This window comes from Sturnus vulgaris, chromosome 1 (assembly GCF_052056855.1).
Source record: "Sturnus vulgaris isolate bStuVul1 chromosome 1, bStuVul1.hap1, whole genome shotgun sequence".
Classification (NCBI taxonomy): Eukaryota; Metazoa; Chordata; class Aves; order Passeriformes; family Sturnidae; genus Sturnus; species Sturnus vulgaris.
The window spans coordinates 155215396-155233414 of NC_142243.1; the positions used below are offsets into that span (position 1 = coordinate 155215396).

General features: G+C 48.9%; 1 protein-coding gene across 1 annotated transcript in view; it reads right to left on the minus strand.

Annotated features, from left to right (window-relative positions):
- Positions 1-2217: 2217 nt before the first annotated feature.
- Positions 2218-18019, minus strand: part of ZC3H3 (zinc finger CCCH-type containing 3) — a 121979-nt gene continuing 106177 nt past the window's right edge. The window contains exons 9-13 of the mRNA XM_088164279.1: positions 17536-17667; positions 5515-5693; positions 3751-3959; positions 3130-3154; positions 2218-2657 (exon numbers count right to left, since the gene is read on the minus strand). Coding sequence (XP_088020405.1) covers positions 2363-2657; positions 3130-3154; positions 3751-3959; positions 5515-5693; positions 17536-17667 — 840 coding nt within the window. The 3' untranslated portion in view covers positions 2218-2362. The remainder of the gene's footprint in view (positions 2658-3129; positions 3155-3750; positions 3960-5514; positions 5694-17535; positions 17668-18019) is intronic.

Genomic DNA, 18019 nt, shown 5'->3' on the forward strand with positions numbered 1-18019 from the left:
TTGCATTGGAAGGGACCTTAAGGACCAATTCCCATGGGCAGGGACATCTTCCACTTGTCTGGATTGCTCCAAGCCCTGTCCAACCTGGCCTTGGACGCTTCCAGGGATGGGGCATCCACAACTTCTCTGGAAAACATGTGCCAGGGCCTCACCATCCTGGAGATGTTTGTGACCACACAGAGAAATTAATTTCCTTTATTTTATCCCTATTTCTTCCTCCCAAGAGGAACAAATTGCACCAAGTCCTGCTGGGGTCAAAGCTGACAGTGATGCCAGCTCCTGTTATCCCAGGACAACCTCCTTGTGTCCAGGTCCTCTATTCCCAACCATGCAGATGCTTTGTGGAAAGCTCCAGGGCATCTTCTGCCACCAGCTCAACTGATCAAAGGCTTGGTTGCCTCATCTGGCTGCCAAAAATGTTCTGGAGCAAAGATCTGGTGGCAGAAGAAGCACTGAAGGAGATGCTGAAGGCGATGAAGATCCCATGGGACCCAAGGGGGACTGGCCACATCCACATGGAGGACAGCGGCACTGGGCATATCCTAAATTAATTTGGGGTTGTCCCGTGCAGGACCACGAGTTGGACTTGAGAGTCCCTTCAAAACTGGGATATTCTCTAATTCTCAGATTCCTGGAGCTGGGAATGGCTGGATCAAGACCCGCCACCAAGGAGGACGGTGACAGTGGCAGTGATGGGGTCATCCCTCAACCAGGGCGAGAAAAGAGGCGAAAATCCACACTCCCAGACTTATCCCTCCAGCAGCAGAAGCCGTAAACAAACCCAGAAGCCGCCGCCGCACCTCCCCGAATTCCTCGGAAGCCGAGGCGGCTGAGCGTGCTCAGCGGAGCCGTTAAAAAAGACTGGAGCGAGCATCTTCCATTAACGTTACGACCGTGAAATATGACAATAAAATGACGGCCGTATGGTCCCAAATTTGCAGCCCGCCGAGCTGCTCGGGGTTTATCGTCACTCAAACGTGCAGAGAGCTGTAAAATGTTTACAGAAAGGGTCGTTTGCGGCTATAAAATCCTCTTTTCTCTCCTAAACAAGGCTGAGCGGAGCCATTTACAAAGCCCGGAATGTTCATCGGGGGAGAGGGGAACATCTGTTCTCTCCAGGAGTTTGCAGTGATCTTCTCGAACAAATTAACTAAAATGGGTGCTTTCTAATTAAATTAGCACTCGATTGGAATGGTTTGCATTGGTGCAATTAGCGCGGGGAGGCCAGTTAGGCTCCAGCACAGGCGATTTAACTGGAAGGTGAAATATGGAAAAGCCCATTACCTGGAAAACTGGAGTCGGAGGGGTAGGGAAGTCTGTTCTCCCTCTGGCTCCATGCTCCTCGGTGGATAGCACAAGGTGAAGGATGGGATGCCACCAAACTCACTCTTTCCATTTGGGATGCTCAGCTGGGAGCATTTGGCTGTCCCCGTGCTGCACAGGTTGGCTTTTTGGAGGATGCTTGGAAAGCACCAGCGCCCTCAAATTACAGAATCCCGGAATCATTTAGGATGGCAAAGACCTCTGAAATCAACCTTTACCCAATCACCACCTTTTCAACAAATCACTCTTCCAACCCCAGTTTCCAGGCTCCTCTGAAGGGCTGGGAATGTAACAGCGGCTCAGCTCCATGCACGCAGACCATATCCCTCCTTTCCAGCCCCTTTTCCCTCTATCCTGAGCCCAGACCCCCACTGAGACCCTGCAAGCTCACACTGTTGCCTACACTGGTCCTTAAAGGTCATCTCCAAACCCCCTTCCTGCCCCTCCTGTGTTTTTCCTCATTCCTCTTGCATTTCCCAGGATTAAAAGGGCATTTTCTCCAATTGTGATGGTTTAACCAAGGAATTAATCTCATTCCTTAATAACAACCTGTCCTCCTCCTTATTTACCATCCCAATAACTTGTGTGTCAAATTCAAAGTTCACAAGCACAAACTGAACGTTAACACTAACACAGCTCCTCAGATCCCACCCCCAAATCCCACAGACTCCAGCTACTTCCTAGAGCTACACAAGGATTCATCCTAATCACCTGCTTAGCTCCAAACTCAGTTTCAGGATCACTGAATATTCTGAAGTGATACAGCAATATTGGAAGAGATCCACAAGGTTTATGGAGTCCAGTCCAAGTGATGTGGCCACCAAGAAGCATTTGGTCCTTTAGAAGCATCAATCCCATGTCCTCTCTGGATGGTGGCCAGGGCTCCTCTTATCCCATTGGATTTGGAGGTCCCTGAGTGCTGCCATGCCCCCAAATCCCTTGGCTGGGATTAAGATAAGACCTAAGGATGGGCAAACCCATGGATCAACATTCCCAAGACATGGCACACCATCACTTTGGCAGGGAAATTGCTTCATCATCAGATGATTTTACACACATCTGCCATTCCTGCCTGATTTTCCTTTCCTGTGGATCCTCCAGCATCTGCTGGAGCTTCCCTGGGCAAAGGAGCACAGAAGGATGAGTGCCCTGACCTCATACCTTCACTCAGCCTTCCTGCTGGCATTCCCAAATGAACCAGCTCCTCCTCCTCATCCTCCCACCCAAAACGCCTGGAAATCATCCTCCCTTGGATGCACACACCAGAATTCAGAGGAAAAGGATGCCCTTGCTCCCGAGTTACTCCCAGCTGCCAAGGCATTTCAACAGTCCTCCTGTCCATGAATTAAATGTTCCAACTTCATCATGGAGATGAAAATCCCAGTTAAGTCCCTGCTTTGGGAATACTTCCTGAGATCAAAAAGGAGTTGAAACAGGGCCAAGGAAACGGAAGGAGGGGAGAAAAAATCCCTGGAAAGGGAAGCTGAGTGTTTCACTCTGTGTTGTAGAGAGGAACATTCCCAGCTGGAATGGTCCCCTCGCTGTGTCCACCACAGCACCTGTGCTCTTCTTCCTGTGACTTTGGGAAAATGTTACTAATCCTGGGAATTCTCTGTCCAACAGTGCTAAGGCATCTCAGCCCTCCCTGGCTTGAAGTGGCTGAGCCAGGCACAGCCTTGCAGATCCTTTTGGATGATCTTGTAAATGCTTCAGCCTGGCTTTTGCAATGGAATTCATCCCTCATCCCAGTGGGATCCTGCTCTAGCTGTGTGGAAAGCAAGGATCAAAGATGGGAAGAGCTCACACTGAGCCAAATCTTGTGCCAGCAGATCTGGAAATGGGAATTTTATTGTCACTCCCACAAAACATTGTGATTTCTGAGCCCATTCCTGGATGGTGCTCCAGGGATGAGGCTGCACATTCCTCTGGAGAAGGATGTGAGAGGAAAAGGGAAGTGTGGAGCATCATCCAGCCAAAAACCTCCCACTCAGAGCTGGGAAGAGCCAGGCACAATCCCGGCTTTGCCATCTCCATCACCTGTGCTCCTGAGGGTATGTCCCTGGAGCACCCCAAAATCCCATCCCTTTAGGGATTTTCCCATGGAGGAGCTGCATGAGGAGAGGAGGAACCGAGGAGAACACCTTCCATATAGGGCAGAGCTGTGATTCCATCATGGAAATTATGGATTCATCATTGGATAATTTACAGGGTAAGGAAGGAGTTGATAAGGGGATAAAGCCCTCAAATAAAGTTTTGGGAACAGACACAATGGGAATCCTGATTGCCATCTCAGTTTGGACTCCCAGTCTTAACTGATTTGGTGACTCACAAGGAACATGGATCCACCAAAATCAATGGAGAGCAGCAGAGAATAACTTCTTTCCTTGGAAAACCAGAGCAGCTCCAAGCAGAGGATGTGATTCCTACCTGGTTCATCCTCTAGCTCGTCCTCGTCCCTCTCCTCTTTGCAGCCCAGGGAACCAGGAGATTCTGGGGATCGGAGGGAGATGAAGGATGGCAGCTTTTGCAGGCAGCTGCTTGGCTTGGGGTCTTCCTCTTTCCAAAACTTAACCTCTTGCTCCGCACTGGAGGGTCCGGGAATTTCCCCATCATCCTGGTGCTGAGCTGGATCATTCCTGCAGGAATGGGAAAATATAAATAAAAGTAAAACAATCCCACTTGGCAATACTGGACATGGCATCATATGCAATGGAGAAGACCTGGAGCTCCTGGGTCTCCATCCAAGGCCATGCTGTATCCTTGATTTCCCCAGAGCCAGCACACATTCAGCTGGAGTTTCTCCCTCCCCAGCTGGATTCTCTGTCCTGCACTTCCCTGCAAGGTTCCCAACTCCTCAGATTCTTGTGGAGGTTGCTGGGCTCCTGTTTGTGATAGAGCAGAGGGAAGGGGAGATGGAGGGTGTGGGGAGTTGGGATGGCTTGGAGGTGTCCTGCTGGGCTTGGCTCATTCCCAGCCCTGCCACTCTCTTCCAGGCTAACTTGACACTCCAGCTCCTTTGACATCTCCCATGACGGTGCCAATAAAGGAAAAAAACCCCTCTGGAACAGCTTCCAAGCTGGGGCGTGCTCCCTTCCCAGAGGAGGACGCCAGAAGCCTCCCTGCAAGCCAGGCCTGAGCTCATTCCTCCTTCCCTAAAAAGAGCAAGGAGCTATTTTACACCTCGTTCACACCGGGAACGTGAGCTGGGTGTCATTCCAAGGCTCTTCTGTCACCCGGGATAAGTTCGGAGAACCCACGGAGCTGCTCGTCCCCCTCTGCTACCTTACAAGGCAGGGCCAGGATGAGGCCCAGGCCCAGATCATGAAGGATTCCAGGAGCAAGGACCAGCCTGGCAAAGCTCCCAGGTCCCTCCCATTCCATCCCACCTTCATTCCCACCTCCTGCTGCAAGAAGCCACGGAGAAGCCAAGCACCCAAATTGATCCTTCCTCTTCCCACTGAGCAGGACTTGGAGATTTTGGCTTTTAAAGCCAAATTTCCATTTGGCTTTAGTTTTAATTCTGTTGAGATGTCCTGCATACAGGACTTGGGTGTGAGGACAGAGAATGTGCCAAGTTCAGGAAAATCCATCTCCCTGGGAGGATGAGTATTGACACATCTATCATCAGCCTGTGGCTCCATCCCAGCACCCAAAAACATCAGTGAGAGCTCAGAGAGCTTCCAAGGATTAACCAAGGGCCCAGCACGGAACCAAATCTTTCCAAAGCCTCTTACCTCCATGTCCATCCCCATTCCTGATTCTCCAGCCCCTCCATGCAATGGAGAGGGCTCAGCTTTGCTCTCCAAGCAGAGAGATGGAAGAGGGATGATGTTTTCTGGTTTCCCACATAACTATGGATAAATTGGACCCACATTCAGCAGTGGAATCTCCATCAGGGCTCCTCCATCTCCAAGAGGAAGATCTACAAAAGCCTCGAAGCTACCTGGAGGTGCTAAAGCCCTGGATGGTACATTCCTAAAAGTGAATCTACTCTTTCCTCTCCAACAGCTTTTTCTCAAGCATGGACACTGCCCATCCCAAAGTGGCTCCAACAGGAAACACCACAGCGACCCACCTCAACAACATCTTAAAATAAACCAGGATACAGATGGAACATGCCTGGAAAAAGGAAAAATCTGGAGCAGGTTGGGAAGAAAATTGTTAAATGAAGCAAAATGAGCTCCCTCCTACCTGCCTGATGCCTCCTGGATCCGTCTCCACTTGGAAGGAGGGTTGTTGTGGTCTCCATCACCTCCAACCTGCTGTGGGTGACGTCTCTTTTGGGGGTGCAGGAGTTTGCACTGGGCACCCTTGGGACAGACGCCTTTCTTGGCAAAATCAGGACAAACCAGCGTGTGCTTCTTCTTGCACTGCCAGGGAAAGAGGGAATGGGGTTGGAAAAGGCAGGGAAAATTCAATGGGAGCATAGGAATCCACAGCTGAGCTCCTTCAGGTGGCACCAACACTTTGCTAAAAGGAGAGAGGGATGTGCTGGCATTTCCTTCTCCACATCAAAACAATATCCCAAGAAAAAATGCTACTAAAAATAATATTCTAGTCTGATGCATTCCACACTCGCCCACGGTTTTCCAAATGCTTGATATTATGGATTCAAACTACCAAAGCCTTAACAGCAGTGATTTGCCCCTGGAGAAGTCCCAAGGAGGTTATTTGGGCTGGAGAAGCTGGTTTTGGAGACAAAACAGGGTTTTATTGTCCCAGACATGCTTGGGACTTGGGAAAGGGCAGGAAAGAGCCAGAAACAAAATCCTTTTAGGACTTATTTTGGGATTTCTGCCTGGACCAGCCTTCTGAGGAAGATGGATGAGGGCTGGAGCTCAACCTGCTCTTCCCAAGACTTGCTTGATGCTCTCCCACCCAAGGAAACTCAGCATGGCCATGGAATGGGGCTGTTAAAACAACAGCATTGAGATGTTCATCCTTAAAAATGCTCCTGCACTCCCAGATCTGGATTTTGGCAGCTCTCAGCAGCCATCAATGGTGCCAGTGGGAATGAGGTGTCATCAGTGTCCCAGAGCTTCCCCACAAGGCTTTCTGCTGGGAAATGGCACTTTTTGGCAGTGGGAAAGGCAGGAAGAGATGCAGGCAGGGAAGAGGAGATGCCTTCAGCTGGGATTTCTATCTGAGTGCTTGGAAATGAAGGTGGGAGCAAAGAAAAAGAACAACTTCTCTCTAATCTCTGTTCCTAGCAATCCAGAGATTTCATCCCAGCATATCCCAAGGGATGAAGGGTGGGAACAGGTCCTGGACCCCTCTTGGTTCCACATGGACTAACTCCCACCCAGGATGCTCCATCCCACCCAGCGTGGCTTTTGCATCACATTGTGACATCCATGGAGAGACTCAACCCAACACAACCAAGACTTCCCAACTCCAACATCCATTCCCTTCTCCACGAGAAATGTGGGTCCTTCCCACATGGATGTCCCACACTTGGATGTCCATGCATCCCATTCCTCTGTGCTATAGACACTCAAATTTGGGGGAAAACGAGATAAATCCATAGGGAGAGAAACACAGGGAAGGTTTCAGCACCACCATTCTGGCCTGTTTATAAAAATCCATCCTGCCGACGATGCGGGATGGAGGTGAGCTCCTGCCCTTTTAATGCAACTTTACTTTGGGGACACGGGAGCAGCTCCCAGTGCTGACCTTTGGGATTAAGCGGGATCCCTGCTGAGCAGGAAAGATCCTTCTCCTTGAAAAGCAGAAGGATTCGGCAGCTCCATGGCCCGGGGCTGAGCGCTGAAATCGGCAGCGGAGCGAGGAGCTCGTGTGCTGGAGGTTGGGGAGCAGCAGGAGGGCTGGGATCCACATGGACACACGGATATGGGCTCAGTGGGGGGAGGACAGCTCAGTGATAGTGCTGCCTTTCCACAGAAAAAAAAAACATTTAAACCCCCCATTCCTGATTTTCCACCTCTTATTTCAAGGAGCTGGAATGGGAAGCAACTACACAACCAACGGGCAACCTGAAAATAGAGTCAGGTCTGAACAGTGCCTGGCTTTGCCATTACTCCCAAATCCTGAGTTTTATGGAATCATGGAATGCTTTGGGTTGGAAGGGACTTAGAAATCACCTCCTTCCAACCTCCTGCCATGGGCAGGGACACTTCCACTATCCCAGGTTGCTCCAAACCCCCTCCAACATGGACTTCAACACATCCACAGATGCAACAGCTACGGCTTCTCTGAGAATTCCATTCCAGCACCTCACCACCTTCACAGAAGAATTTCTTCCCAATATCCCATCTAACTCTGCCCTCTGGCAGTGGGGAGCCATTCCCCCTTCTCCTGTCACTCCATTCCTTGTCTAAAATCTCTCTCCAGCTCCCCTGGAGCCCCTTTAGACAGACAGGAGCCTCTAAAGTTTCCCTGGAACCTTCTTGTCTCTAGACGTGATATTCCCAGCTCTCCCAGCCTGGCTCCATAGGATATTTTCTTCATTTTCTCACTTTACCTGCAGACAGGATAATGCTTGGAAAAGGCAGGAAAAGGCAGCAACCGGACAGGAATTCAAACACAAGAAGTTCTCCCAAAATATTAGCAAGAAGAAAAGCAAATCCCTCAACCTGATAAGTTCTTTTAAAATAAATTAGACAAAATTAGGGAAGAGAAAAAATAAAGGAACAGCCCATCAGGGACTGAAGACTGGGATAAATGTGTGGGCAGAGATTCCAAGGCCACCTGGAAGGGACAATCCCAATGGAGCATGAGACTGTGGGGATAGGACTTGGTGCCACGTCCTGGTCTGGCCATCCCCAGTTCCTGGAATCACAGAATACCCTGAGCTGAAAGGGACTCTCAAGGATCATCAAATACTGGCTCTGCTCAGGATGATCCCTGAAAAGGATGTGAAATCCTCATCTGTAAAGGGGCTTCCAGCACAAAATGCACTTGGAAAAGAGAAGAACGGGGTAAAAAGAGCCTTGACCTCAAAAAGCCACATGGATGCATCACTGCTACATCGAGGAATTATGCTATTTTGGGAAAAGGCCAAGAAACGTGGCTGCTCCTTCCCAGTGGGGCACCAATTATGGGATGGGACAGCACCATGATCCTGGCTGGACACCAGGATGTGCCACCTCCCCAGTGCTCTACCCAGCCCCAACTTCCAAGTGAATCCTTGGAGCAGCCCCATGTTTATTGGCTCCATGGTAAAAAGATACTTAATAAAGAAAACAAACTGTGTGCGACTAATCCCGGGGCCGTGTCCCTAGCTCGGGTTTCTAATGGCTTTTCCACACCATTCCCAGCACTCTGGCCCTTCTTCCATCCTCCTCATCCCACGGCTGGGATGGTGAGGCTGGAATCGTCTCCGGAGGCTGGAAAAGCCCCTCCTGTTTATTTACAGTAGCTCTCCTGCTCCTGCCAGATCCAACATGCTGGGGCTGGGTTTCCATAGGGAATTTTGCCGTGCAGGGCTGTGGGGTGGTGCTGGGGGCCATCTGATCCCTGCCACCTGTCAGGGTGGCTAATTATACCCCCCTCGGGACCCCCGCCAGACCACAGGTTGGGCCATAAAAAGGGAAAAAAAAAGTCTGGTGCCTTCCACCACAGAGATGAGAAAACCCCAGGGAATCCCTAAAAAGCCACAGGGAGAAATCTCACCCCACTCCTGCTCCACGCCAACATCCCCATGGATATGTCCCAGTCCCAGTCTCCCCTCTGTGGGGTTCCCCCTGCAGCCTGTCCAGCAACAGTGCCCGAGGTTGGGATGGTGCCCAGCTGGCAGAACCCATGTCCAGGACTCCTCCCTGGCTGCCAAGGGTGAAATTGGGTGAAATTCCAGGTGCTGTCAAGGATCCACAAGGCCTTAAATGGTCCAACAGGGCCTGACGTGCTCCAGGAGACAGGGATGAGGAGGTTTGCAGGGCCCAGCCTTCTTTAGCATGGAGCTGGCAAAGGAGAAGGCAGCAACTGGTGGAAAGTCCTGGCTCCGTCTTGGGAATGATGTTAATGAACATTTTCCATGAATAAGCTTGGCAGGAGGAGATGGAGGGTGGGAGGAAAGTGAAGCTGGGTCACTGGGCCAACCAACAACCACCCACTGACCCTATGGGGTGGGGAGAAGAGATCCCACCCAGTCTGGCATTCCTGGCTCCTGGGCAGCAGTTTGGCCAGGCTGAACTTCTCAAGTATCTCCAGACTTAATCTCACCCCCTGCTCCTTTCCCAGTGCTGGGGGGGACAGCAGGTGACAAGGGCTGGACTTTGATGATCCTTACGGGTCCCTTCCAACTTAGAATATTCTGTTATTATTCTGTGAAGAGATGACAAAGTGCAGGAGCATCTTCCCATCTCCTTGGGATGCATGTCCATCCCTCTATCCATCATGATGGGCACAAATCCCACCAACCAGACCTTCAGGGGAAGGGGAGCATTAAAATCCCCAAAACTCAACTGCCTCAACTCCAGTCTTTTCTGCTTTCTAAAGCCCTCTTGAGCATCCATGCAGCTTTTGACAAAGCTACTCCAGGTATCCCCATGTCCAAGCAGTGGGATTAATAGACTGGATGGATGTCAGGCTGTTTTAATGTCCTTCTAAATGGCTGTTGGGAAGTGATGGCTGGAGGTGCTGGAGCCGTTTTGACGCCGCTCCGAAGTGACAGCCAGTAAATGGCTTTTTTCCGATGGCTTTTTTATAATTGGGTGCAGATGGAAACAGCTTTGGAAAAAAAAAAAATCCCAGCTCCCTGTCATTAAAACCTGGAGGACAATACATCCGAACATCATCCAGACTGGAATAATGATGGAGAAATTTAACCGATGTGGTTATCCGAAGGAATTTGCTCCAAAACAGGTTTCTGCCCTCAAAACAGTTTGCCCAGCAAAAGGGATGACTCCTGATAGTCATCTCCAAATAATCAGAGGGATCTGGGATCTAAAAGCTCTCTAGGATCCACTGCAAATCCATAAACCCTCTCTTTTGGTATTTCCAGGAAATAAAACAACATTTGAGCTAAAATACCTTTGAAGCTGGAGCAAGACCAGGATGGTGTTTTGAAAATCAGTGGGAAACTCATATTTAAGAGGCAGCAAAGCAGCTGGGAGGGAATTCCTGCTCATGGCAGGGGGCTGGAACTGGATGGTCTTAAAGGTCTCTTCAAACCCAAACCAGTCTGGGATCCCAGGATTATGTGGAAGAATGGCACCACCCACTTGGTGTCACCTGCAAACCTGCCAAGGTGACACCCAATCCCATTACGTCATTAATGAAGGTATTAATTAGCACTGGTCCCAGTACAGACCCTTGAGGGACACCCTCTATCACTGGTTTCCACTGGATATTGAGGCTGTAACTTTTTGGACATCCAGAAGGTGAATTCTGAACCCAGCATTCATCCTTTTGTGGCAATGCCTATGGAATTCAACAATCCCCAGCCCTGCTTTGAGGAACCCCATTTCCATCAGGGACCTCCACAATCCCATTGATCCCAAAAGCCACAATGGAGGCACTGTCACATGGGCTACTCACCAATGGTAATTCCCAACCCCAAATCATCACAGCTGGGTGTGGAGTGAGGCAGACAGCCACTGGACATTCCCAACAGCATCATCTCCATCAGGGATGATGGGGCTCCACCACATGCCTGGTTCCAGGCAGCTCAGGTGGCTCAAGTTGAGGGAGGTGATGCTGCCCCTCTACTCACAGATAGGGACACATCTGGAGTGCTCTGTCCAGTGCTGGAGACATGGAATTTCTGGAGCAGGTCCAGAGAAGGACAACAAGGATGATGAAGGGATTAGAGCATTCCTGAAAAGGAAAGGCTGAGGGAGGGACCTGGAGCTGTTCAGCCTCGAGAGGAGACACAGCTGAGAGGGGACCCCATCCCTGTCTGTCCCTGTCTGCAGGGAGGGCTCAGAGCAGGGACCAGCCTCTGCTCTGGGGGGCCCAGCAATGGCACAGGAGGAACAGGCAGGAACTGATCCCAGGAATTTCCACCTGCACATGAGACAGAACTCCTTCCCTAGGCAGTTACCAAGCACTGAACAGGGACCAGAGAAGGTGGAATCTCCCTCCCTGGAGATATTCCAGAACCCTTTGGACACAATCCTGTGCCAGGTGCTCTGGGACGACCCTGCTGGAACAGGGAGCTTGGACCAGATGCTCCATTGTGGTCCCTTCCAACCTGACCTGCTCTGTGATCCTGGGAATCACCCACTGCTCACAGAATGTGGGGATTTTCCGACAGAGAACACATCAGATCAAAGGGACATTCCAGACAAGAAGCAAAGAACCAATCTGCTGGGTTTTGTGTTCAACTCTACAGAAGTTCAGGTAGAAATCAGGAACTCTCTGCCTCATCACTACATTCCTACTTTAGAGCTGTGATTCTCTGGTTGCTCTTCTCCCGAACTTCCCAATTTTCACATTTTGTGCCCCACCTCCTTCTACAAAGATATTAAAGTGTAAGAAAGAGAAAAATCTCAGCCTGGGATTTATCTTGGTGCTGTTATCAACAATCCCAGGCTATTAAGCAGTTCCAGTTCATCCTGATAAGCCCCATCTTTAAAGTAAGGATCAGAATTCCATTGGAGATGCTACAGTTAAATTAAAGGAGCAATAAGAACTCTCATTATCCCATTACAAACTATAAGATACAACTGGAAACCTACAAGATTTCCACAGAGATACACAGATAGGATTGGCCACGGAAGAATCCTGATTGGTTTTAAACCTCTTCTGACGGTTTACAGCATTACAAAGTCCTTCCAGTGGGAAGATCCCACCTCCAGGACTGGGATTTATCATTTATTATCAGCAGTATTCGTTGCCCAGAGGATGTGGACAAGAACTCAACATTCCCAGCAAACCAACAGGATGAACCTGGAGAGATTTCAGCCAGCTCAAATCCATCCTGGACACTACTGATGACCTTAAAAACAACCCCATTACCCATCCTACACATTCATTATTTTAAATAAAAATTTCACTTACTCATCAGTTTGGTGACTGAAGATTTCTGCTACACATTATGGGGGGAAAAAAAAAATCCCAAATCAAGCTCCCAGAAAACATCTGTCAACCAGAGCCAAAATTAAGAATAAACAAAATGAAGTTGCTTTTGTAGTTGATTTTCATACAGCTGCAGTGGACTATAAAAAAGCTATCAAAGGCAGAGCTCTCCATCAGCTATTTCCAAATTATTATAGAATCAGGGAATTGTTTAGGTTGGAAAATCCCATTCCCCCCAGGACTGCCAAGGCCATCACTAAGTCATGTCCACAAGTGCCACATCCACAAGGTCGGATTGTTAAATCCCTCCAGGAATGAGTATTCCACAACTTGCTGGGTCAGGCTGTGCCAGGGCTGGTTAACTCTTTGTTCAAGAGTTCCTCAAGGAAAAGCCAAGCTGGTTGGGAGTCAACCTGGGATCAAAGGAAAGGAAAAAGAGACCCAGAAACACCAAGATCTGATGGCTGTGAGGAGAGGAAAATGCTGGTTGAACCAGAAAAACTAGCTGAGATCAGAAAGCATGAACAGTGTTGAACTTCACATTTCCATGGTAAAAGATTAAGGAAAACAAGGATCCCAGGCTGCTGCTCTCCATCATCGGTTAATTAAGAGAAAACCCTGCAGAAATTTAATATTTCCTGTTGTAACACAGCTCATGTGGCTTTTTCTAAAGAAATGTGTTAAAACTGAATGTATCAGACACACAGAATATGTTTCTGGTGGGAAACTGTTGAACTTCCACCAGTAAAGGAAAAAATAACCAACCAAACACACAAAAAACCACACAAGGACGAGGTTTCAGCTGAGAAAAAATCCCCCACATTTGGATTTTCTACAGCAAAATCAAGCAGCTGCCGCTGCAAAAAAACACCAACTCCACCTGGGGGAGGAAAATTATTCTTCCCAAGGAAGCAGCACTTCCTCAGGCAGTGCTGCCCCGTCCCATATTTTTTACATGGATAAAGCAGAAATTAAAGCTTTGGTGAAAGCTGTTGGTCTAATAAAAATATGGATTTTAGGAATAAGATGAGCTGAGAGGAGCAGTCCCAGCACAGCTCAACCCTCCTGCCACGGCAGGTGCCCATGTCAAGCTTCACCATCACAAGGCTGGTTGTGCCAGTCGGGATTCCAGAGGGATGGGAACAGATTCTCCTCTTATCCATGATTTATTCCAGTACATCTCCCTGTGTCTTTCCAGGGAAGTCTCGTTGTTTAATCTCACTGTGTCTTACTGTTTAACAGCTCCCACGAGGGAACAATTTACCCACAGGCTCCACAGCAGCTGATGGAAACAATCCGGAGAGAGGGATTTAATGCGGCTCTGGAGCTAATGGGCACGGAGGGGGAGAAGATTATTTAATGCAAAACAATTGTCCAGATGCAGAAATGGAATTGTTGAGTGGTTTGAGTTGGAAGGGACCTTGATGATCTCATTCCAAACTCCCTGCCATGGGCAGGGACACCTTCCACTATGCCAGGTTTCTCCAAGCCTTGTCCAACCTGGCCTTGGACACTTCCAGGGATGGGGCAGCCACAGCTTCTCTGGACAACCTGTGCCAGGGCCTCATCACCCTCACAGGAAGAAATTTCTTCCCAATATCCCTTCTAAGTCCTCCTTCATCTTTTGTGCCTGGAAAGCAAATCCCAAGGCAAGTGCTCCTTGGGATCATCTATGGATGAGCTCCCAGCTCCAGGCTCTCAGCCACACAGAGACCCCAGCCCATGGCTTGTCATCAAATTTGGTTCGGGTTGGAAAGGTCCTTAAAGCCCATCCTGTTCCAACCCCCTGCCATGGGTAGGGACACTTTCCGCTATCCCAGCTTGCTCCAAGCCCCATCCAACCTGGCCTTGAACACTTCCAGGGATGGGGCATCCACAATGTCTCCATCCAGTGTCTCCTCCTGCTTGTCCCTTGCTCTGGGGTCACGTCACCACAGACACTTCAGTCACTGGTGCTGCCTCATTCCTCACACCCACCAGCCTCATCCCATCCTCTCCTAGAGAATTCCTCCTCCAAGTCCCTGCACAAGGCCCCATGTGGGAGCAGGGATGGGGAAACACAGAGGAGCTCTGACCATAGAGCAACGCATGAAAACATCTTCAGAAAACCCTGGGAAGAACCGGCAAGAGGCCCCATTTCTCCCTCTCTTCCCACTTCCCTCTTGGGGCTTCCTCCAGCACAGGTGGCCAGCCCAGAGGGACCTCCCACCATGACCAGGTCAGGGTGCCAGGGAAGGCGCAGGGAGCTCCAGAAAATTGGGACAGAGATCTCCAAGGTGGCTTTAAGGGACACATATGACGTTGTGTTTAGGGATGATCCCTTTAGGAAGCACAAATGGTAGAGGAACTTCCCAGCCAACCCAGGAACCTGTAGGAATGCTGGAAATCAAGGTCCCAGCCCTGCCACCAGCTCCCTTCTGGAAACAGAATCCTGGAATCATTTAGGTTGGAAAAGCTCTCCAAAATCATCAGGTCCAACTTTTGACTAATTAATTAATATTGGGAGTAATATTCCCTTTAAAAAGGATGTGATTATGGTCTAGTACAGGAGCTGTTCCTGTCCCCAAGGATGGATTTAGACCCTTCTTCAGTCCACATTCCTGAAAAAAGGACTTGGGAATACAAAATTAAAGCTTTCTCACTTAATTCTAAACTCCTGGTGAAGCCAGAGGGGGCCAGTCCTGGCGTTATTTGTACGAAGAGCGGCTGGAATTACAGCCCATGGAATGGGTCAAAGGTGGATCAACTTGTCCTGAGAATCCTGCAACACATCTAAGGAAGTACTTAAGAGACAACACTGCCAATGACACATCATAAATTATGGATAATAATGGACATTTTTGATGGAGGTCTGCTAAAAATCAGGAATTGTGTTTATCTGGGAGAGGAAAGAGGAAAACATGCCTGGAAGGAGAGCCTAGTGTGCCAAATATCAGCACAAAACAACCTAAATTCCTAATTATGGATGATCCCCATCAGAGTTTATCCACCCAGGATGCCCCACCAGAGTCTCATACCTTCCCATTCCGTGCTCTTTGTGCTTCAAACCAACATTGCCCAGACAGGGAAAGGCAGAACGAGGGAAGATTTACTCCCATCCTAAATAATTCACAAGAAAAGGGACTGCGCATCTTTAACAAGCCATCGTTTTATGAAGCAAGGTTAACATTTTTCCTTGATTCAGTGGAATATTATAAACTCTCCGGGGTCCATTTGAGGACTTTCTACTTGGAGCAAAGGCACGGACTCAGCACTTTTTATATTATTTAGAGAATAAAATTAACCCTTAATGGCCCAAGCTGGAATTTTCCCTCCCCAGTTAAATATGGCCCGCTCAGCAATTTCTCCCCATATATAATTACAGGCTGCTATCCATCATCTGGAGGAGAATGCTTTCCCGACATTCCGAAAGTGACGCCGTAAGCACTTTTCCTAATAGAATAAATATTCTAAATATCTCTTTTATATTTTCATTTAAATTGGAATATTTTAAAAATAATTGTCGGGACCCTGCCTGCGTGGTTGGCGCTGCGCTGGAGGGAGGTGGCAGGATGCCTGTGTTTTCCTTCTGAGGGAATGTTTATCCTGCATCAAGTCCCCCTCCATGTGCTGCCACAAAAAGTAATTAGGCCCTGACTAATTTATTAGAGCTTCCCTTTGCTACTGATGATGTCCTGCTTTCCTTAAAACACTCACTTTTGGCTTTTTTCCCTGGTTTTTCCCTGGTTTTTGCTCTTTGGTAGTTTCTCCTCAGAAAAGGATGGGGAAAACACCAGATGGGGTTCAGTGGGACTTAGTGCTGGGTTCAAAGCTGGGCTCTAGGATTTTGGAGGTCTTTTCCAGCCTAAATGATCCTAGGATTCCATCTGATGTTGTGTTTGGATTTTGGTGGGATCTCAGTATCTACAGCTTCTCTTGATGGGCTGTACCTCTGCAAACGAGCACTACCAGGATGGAGAAAAGGAGAAGAGCCCTCTGGGGCACCCACAACTCTTCTGGAAAACCTGTGCCAGGGCCTCATCACCTTTACAGGGAAGAACTTCTTCCCAATATCCCATCTATCCCTGCCCTCTGGCAGTGGGAAACCATTCCCACTTGTCCTGGCACTCCAGGTCTTTGTCCAAAGTCCCTCTCCAGCTCTCCTGGAGCCCCTTTAGCCCCTTAGAAATGGTTCTAAGGTCTCTTCAGACCTTTCCCTTTTCCAGGCTGGGCATTCCCAGCTCTCCCACCCTGGCTCCAGAGCAGAGGGCTCCAGCCCTCAGAGCATCTCCATGGTCTCCTCTGAACTCACTCCAGCAGCTCCACATTTTCCTTCTGATGTTGGACCCAGAGCTGGAGGCAGCTCTGCAGGTGGGGTCTCACCTGAGTGGGACAGAGGGGCAGAATTCTCCCCTTTCTCTCTGGTCACAATTGTCAAAGGATGAGCAGAAATTCCATACCATAACCCAGCTGGAAAATGGCAAAGAGGAGTCAGGATTCCCAAGGGAACACCAGTATGTCCAACCCTCTCCCTTTCAACACAGAAAGGTGAGATCCTGTGAGTGTTCCAAATTCCTTTGGAACAGCAAATGGCAGCTGGCTGCAAGCTCCAGAAAAGCTGCTCCCACAATTTCCATGTTACATTGGATACCAAAAGCTCATGGATGAGGTTGCAACTCTCCCCAGGGTGCAATGAAGTCCATGTAGGACTTCACTGCACAGATCCAAACCATCCCAGGATCTGAAGGTGGCTCTATGAGTCCCCCAGGCACAGCTGAATGCTGAGCTGGCTGAGCAAGGGTGGTCTTGCTCCTAAAATTAAGCCACAGGATTTAAGACTCAAGTTTTAACCCATCATGGAGCCAGTGTGGAAAATAAGCATTAATGCCTGCAGATTTTCTAGGTAAAACAGGGAATCCTCAATATTTTCCTACATTTTTAATCTGTTTCAGTGAGGGTTTTTCAGGGCAGGTGTTTCCAGCTCAGACACTGATAACACAAATACCCCATGTAGGCTCTTACCAGGGAAACACATGGTTAAAGGTGCATCATGTTGATGAGCCTTTGATTTCTTTCCCTTTTTTCCTAACCAAACCACTTTGCCAAAACCCTTTGGAAAAGCACTGGACTGTTCTTCATCACATCCAGGTGCTGAGCAGCTTCCAGGTCCTCTCTGTGGTACCATAGCTGATGCAGGACACTGCTCATGGCTTTGGCTCTGACCCATAATAGCTGGGATAAAACCCTCTTTACCTTTTCTCCCATGGGACAATAACCTTTGAGGAAATCCTGGCACACTTCTGCCTTCCTGGATACGTAGACATGGCTGTAGGGACAATTGCTGTTGCTGCAGATCCCCTTTAAGTAGTAGGAACACACCGGCATCTGCAAGAGGAGGAGAAATCCGTCAGCATTCCCTAAACCCATGACTCGGAATCACTGCAACCCCCAGACCTGATATAAAAGCGTGACAAACGTAAAATAAATAGAAATCTTTCACCAGCCACTGATCCCAGAGGTGTTTTTAGCTCTTCCATTGGTCTCCTGCAAGGCAGCTCCCTGGTATTACATGTTCCTGGTGTATGGATATGCTGGGAGCAAAGGCACTTCCCTCAGCATCCTGAAGGATGCTGGAGGGAGGGTAAAAAGCTGGAAAGTGCCACCAGGAAGAAAATTCCCTCTGGACAGCATACGGAAGGGACAGGGAAATGTCATAAATTCTGGGAACACCTTTCTC